General features: G+C 38.8%; 1 protein-coding gene across 1 annotated transcript; it reads right to left on the bottom strand.

The window, feature by feature from the left end:
* Positions 1-1,513: 1,513 nt before the first annotated feature.
* On the bottom strand, positions 1,514-5,478 carry LOC113692393 (trihelix transcription factor PTL). The gene is made up of 3 exons (XM_027210796.2): positions 5,009-5,478; positions 4,267-4,799; positions 1,514-3,088 (listed from the first exon to the last, which is right to left on the bottom strand). Exons 1-3 carry the CDS (start codon positions 5,078-5,080, stop codon positions 1,825-1,827), a joined length of 1,869 nt encoding a protein of 622 aa, XP_027066597.2. The 5' UTR covers positions 5,081-5,478; the 3' UTR covers positions 1,514-1,824.
* Between the last annotated feature and the right edge of the window lie 565 nt (positions 5,479-6,043).

Here is a 6,043-nt window from a genome sequence, read left to right on the forward strand (position 1 = left end):
ATACAATCCACGGTTTGATCTTTCATATATATATATATATATATAAATTCATGCTGATGAAAAGTCTATAGGATTTCTGTATGGTACATTGAAGAGTATAAGGAGTTTCCCTCAAAAAGTATTAGGTATGTATTTTGCACATGTATGTTGTCATTTGAAGTTTTAATTCTCTACTCAGTACTCTTTTAATAAGAAATTGACAAAAAAGAACAAAAACAAGTGATGGGATTTTCTTTGCAAAATGCCACGATTAATTTTTTTTTTTTTTTTTTGGGTATTTGAATGACCAACATAGCTTATCCCAACTTGATTTCCCAGCCGTCAATCATGGAAAAATTGATACTCCTAACATGATTACGAGGTTAGCCAGAGGGTGATAGAAAATATGCCTTCGTGTTTAATCTGGAGATTCTTAGAGCTGAGATCCTGGTTACTTACAGTAGTCAATTCTTATAGGCCAAAAAGAATGTGCAGAAATTAAACATTAAGCTATGCGTGTTTTATTTTTGCAGATGACGGATCAAAAGAACAACTAGAAAACAGCAGATATGTCTAATCAGTGATCACTAAGACATGCCAAATTACTGGAATCCCAAAAAAAAAAACCCAAGTGCATGAATGAATTCTATGTAACACTGTGGCCTGTATTTATGCTTCCCTTCTTTGGGAGTTTTAAGTGGAGAGTAAAGAAGAGAAAACAGGAAAAATAGGAGGACAAATTTCAGTGAATAGTTAATCTTTGTTTTCTTTAGAAGTGGAAAAATATGGAGAGAAAACAAATCAAATTTGTCAAAGTGCAAATTTTGTTCATAAAAAGTCAAGAGGAATAATAAAAATAAGGAAAAATAGAAACAAGGATAAAGATAATCCACCCTCTAGATTTTAGAATTCTTACATTTATATCTATCATTTAAGCATGTTGTAACTTTTCGTTGCTTTTTACAGGTAAACACCACTGTAATTTCCAATGAATTTAAAGTTTAAGTGACGTGTTATCAACCAAAAAAACATGGGTAAAACTCTTGGAATTTCTACTTCTTTTAATTTGCCATCTCGTAACTGAAAGAACCAGCCTCCTCCCTTTTTCTTCTATAAACCCCGGAATAGGCCAAACGTTCATATCCTTTCAACTTCCCACTCTCCAAAAGAAAATGAAGGCTTCTATACAATAGTAGATCAGCATTAAAAAAATAAAGATATACAGGTATAACGGATGGATCCTGGTGAATAAGTTAAAAGATGTTGAAGAAAGGAGGTCCTGCACAATCCCTCCAGCAGCCCCTATATGACTAATTCATAGGAGTCCAGAAAGCATGAAGAGATTTGACGATTGTACACCATAGAAGATGAATTATAGCTGGATTACTCTCCTCTAAGCAATTATCCGTAAGCACTTCAAGTATGAAATATGGAAGAGAAAGTCCTACTGCCTGCAGAAATCTGAACGAGAACTCCGCCACGGATGGAAGACATCATAGGAAGCAAAAACCACTAAAAGTAAAGAGATGAGAAATCAGTTCAAACCAAATTCAATAGAATAATTACAAACTTTCAAATCCATTTTCTCATGATATGACCAACTAAACTTCAAAACAACACATATATGGACACCCCAAATTAACTCAGTTAGCAAGCTAAATATAAATGAACGCTCCTTAATCCATCCCAACAGAAAGAAAGCCAGGCTGTAAATGATCTCTAACTTCCCTAACTCATAAAGTCAGACATCCCTCGCTTTTAACTCCAGCTAAACTAATAGTCCTCTGAAGCTGATACAAATTAAGCACCTCAATAATGATGGAGATATTCGGCTCGCTTTTCAACTTACTGATTCACCCCCTTGCTGAATTTAGCTCCATAATTCTCCCACAGGTTCTCGGCATCACCCATTAAGTACCTATAGCAGCCATCATGCATTCCATGGCCAGTATCACCATTAGGAGGGGAAGCTCCTTGATCATTCTGTGGCGCATGTCTAACTGTTTGATCAGGGCCCCCTTGATCATCATTGGTATCACACGAATAGTTTCCTCCCTGACAAGTAATAGAGTCGTTGCTAACGTAACAGCAGAATCTTGAGCTCTCCTTCCTTTTTTTACTGCACTTCATCAGATAGCTGCTAACACTATCCCACTTATCCTTGCACATGAGTGGAGTCCTATCATAGCCCACACAAGCCATTTTGGCAGCTATTTCCTCCCAGAGGATTTCTTCCGGGCATCCAATTTGTTGAAATCTTGGCTCCATGTTTGTTCTCAATTGAATTAGCTTTGTAATCTCACATTCTGCCCAACTATCACCTTTCAAAAAGCTAGGGATGGTCTCGCTTCCGTTATCATTATGATGTTTATTCATACTTTGAAGTCCATGGGCCGCCATCAGTTCCTGATCATCAGGAGTAGTTGAAGCTTTCACTAATTCTTTTCCCGTTAACTTTTGCAAGGCTTCCATCATAGCAGCATCACGGGATTCAATCCATGTTCTCTCATTAGCCCAGAACCTATGCTCTCTTTCTACCCGAGCGGCCTCTTGTTTCCTCCAATCTTCCTCTCTTAGCATCCTTTCTTGTTCCTTCTGCTCAATTGTCTTCATCATGTTCTCCAACCAAGCCTCTTGTTTCTTCATCAGTTTCGTCATCTGCGAATCAATGAAATCCTTTATCTTGGCCTTCCAGCTCCTCTTACCCTTTGATCTCTTCTTCCTCTTTTCATTGGAATCATTGTCCACTGTCGCCTGAAGATCACTATCCTCAGATGAAGTAGTATCAAAATCAGAAGAGTTAGAGAGACTAAGGCTATCAGAGAGCTTCTGAGCCTGAAAGCTGGCTTCTTGATTGGATACGGAAGTAGTGTTGTTCGCTACTGCATTATATCGAACACTGTTTCCAAGTAGATGGTTTTCGGAGACTGAGGCTGCATTGCTAGTGTCACCGTAGAGGGCTTCAAGCTGGCGAAAGAATCTGTAATGCTTGCCATCTTGTCTGCCGGCCTTCCCTTCTTTAGTTTTCTTGTAGTACTTGTACAGGTTCTCAAACTTCTCTCTGCATTTCTTCCCACTCCTTTGGTATCCATGTTCTTCCGACATGATCCTGGAATGGATGATCATAACAAAAACACAAAATGATTGGTAATAAAATGACCTGATTATATATAGCTAAATTATGAATGGGTATTCAAGGAACCCTAGTTCCGGATAAAACAAAATTTGTTTAAAAATAAGCTTCATGTGATAATGATATCTTCCTATCATACATTTACTCATTTTCTTTCTTTTGCCAGTGCCTTGTGCCAGACATAATTGTTTTGGGCCTCGTACAGCTTTCTATTCATGTCTTCTTCTTTTTTTTTTTTTAATCTTATTTGTCTTTGACTGAGGCAAAACTGGCGAAGGCTTGACTATCAAATTTGCAAGCACCAATGTTTACCAAAAATTGGAGAATCTTTAATATCTTAGTAAAAACTGTGTAAAGTATTTAGAAGGTGATTTAATCGAAGACCTTATGAATAGGAAGTAAAAGGAGCAGAAAACAAGGAAAAGGAAAAAAATATGGAAGGAAGACGTGAAGAAGAGAAAACACCACCTGATTCTCCAACCAAACTTCCATGTAGTGTCACTATCTCAGGACAAAATTAGTGATGCAAAAGGATAGATTTGGTGTAAATGTTTATGTACGGTATCTGTAGAACATTAGGATACAGGTGCACCTAAACTAAGGTTCTTGCTCATGAGCTCTTCTTCTAGGAACTCGAACAATCACTCCAGTTCCTCCTCCTCCCTAGTTTCCAAAACCTCCTCAACTCAAGAGCCAAAAAAAAAAAATATATGGAAATGAGAAAGTAAAGATAAGAAAAGTCTTGGAGAGTAGCCAGCACATTCTCCGTACAAGAAGCTTGTGAAGGTAGGGTATCAGTTAGGTAATGGATAATTTATTTATTTTTTTTGATAATAGGGTGATGGATGAATAGGGTCTACAGCAGAGAAAAAGGAATAGGATGAAGAAGGGGTTTAGTTCGTTTTGCTCCATCAAGATAGATTTTGAGACGAATGCGCAAGTGTTATCCATGTGTTTCTTGGTTTTCGTAGAAAAATGGAAAGAATGAGTGGGAATAATTTAACAAAGCAGATGGGATGGAGGAATTAGTGCACAAGCCCAGGCTTGGGTTTGTTTATGAATTAGGTTACATATGTACAGTTAGGCTGCATCCAAGTAAGTAGTGAGTGGTGTGGATATATGATGAGGATGTAAGCATTAATGTAGTCGAATACCTTGAGACTTCATCCCACAAAGGACCCTTCTGATTAGCCTCCTTGAACTTTGGATCGAGCCTTGATCTGATCTCAAGAAGAGTGAGTGTCTCCTGCCTCGGCCACCTCCCAGTTCCACCATCTCCCCCACCAAGCCCGCAACCGGCTTCCATTTCCAGCCCTCCAGAACCGAAACCAATAGCAGCACCGGTTGAAAGCCCACAACGAATACTGGGTGTAGTAGTACTGGTACTAGAATCCGAGCGAAACTCGGGATGTTGAAGTGCTCCACCACATCCAGCTGAAGGGACCATATCCTGATGATGATGATGATGATGATGATGATGCCCCACCCCCCTGCCCATGACCATCTCATGATAGTGCTGCTGGGTGGGTACTACTGTCAAAGTCCGGTGTCCAGATAAGAGGTCCGGCGGCGGCGGGGGAATTGGGGCAAAAAGAGGCCTGCTGCCATTCATGTACTGCCTCAGATCAGCCATCCCATACTGATGCTCCTCCATTTCTTTCTTATACCACCATACACAGTACACAAACTTGAAAAGAGGTCGAAAACAAAAGACAAATGGATAAAAAAAACTAGTAGGAGTAATAGAGAAAGGAAAAAAGCAAAAAAAAAAAAAAAAAAAAAAGAAAGAAAGAAAGAAAGAAAGGAGGAGGGAGAGAGAGAGAGATAGAGCGAGGAGAGGGAAGAAGAGGAGAGGGAAGAGGAGGAGGAGGAGAAGCGGAGAAAGTAGCGGCAGACCCGGATCGTGTCCTTGCAAGAAAAAGCTTTGAATTTATGCAGAGTACGATATTGGAGTTGGACCCATCCCATCCCCCCGATCCCAGTTCCCCACCCACCACCACTCTTGGCTCCGTTAAAAAGACTTTAGAGACTGCTGCAAAAATATGCAAAGTGTATTTCTAGCTACTACTCAAAAGGGAAGGGCGTGTTTAGATAGTAGTAGCTGAGTAGTACTATTAGAGTATTAATACTGAATGATGATCATACAACACCTAGATTATCCCAGTGGAAAGGGCACCTAAAAATAGTAGTTTGTTTAGCTTTGGCTGTATTGTGGTAGCCTGGTAGGGAGGGGATGCACGCAGGGACAGAGAGCAGGGGAGGGGAGAACAAAGAGAAGGTTTGGCGAATGGACAATGGACAGATGTCAACGTTGCTGTACAGACCACCGCTCCTTTCCTTTGCTTTCCTTTCCTGCTTGCGTTTCTACAGTGGACTTGGATTTTAGATTTTATAAGATACTCGCTCACTCGCCGGTCTCTGCTGCTACTACTTCTACAGCGCTGCTGCCCCTCTTTGACCGTTCTTTCTTTTTTTCTTTCTAAATTGGGATTGGGATAATATCAGAAACCTCCACTAGGGTTTCCTTAATAGCACCCAGCACTATTTTAGGTTTTAAAAATACTAATAATCACTTACCTTCCTTAGTAATTACAAAATGATTATATCAAGAAATGAAATTCACTTTTTTCTCTTCTCCCTTTTTCCAACATTCTATCTTGTCTATATTTTTTTGGATGATTATGCGATTTTCCTTTTATAAATTATCATAAATTGAATTTTATTTATTTATTTTTTGAGTGAGTACAATTTTTTTTTTGTTTATTTTGATTTGATTTTTATAATGATTTAGTACAACCTAAATGCTTAGGTCATTGGTTTTGAAAAAGAGGTTGAAAAAAATAGGGTTCGTGAAAAAATTAGTTTTGATCGTTAAAGTTGAATTAGTGCTGATGTATTATAAGTATCTTTTTTGTTTTTCAAGTTTGTACT

Source organism: Coffea arabica, chromosome 6c (genome assembly GCF_036785885.1).
Source record: "Coffea arabica cultivar ET-39 chromosome 6c, Coffea Arabica ET-39 HiFi, whole genome shotgun sequence".
In the NCBI taxonomy this organism is placed as follows: Eukaryota; Viridiplantae; Streptophyta; class Magnoliopsida; order Gentianales; family Rubiaceae; genus Coffea; species Coffea arabica.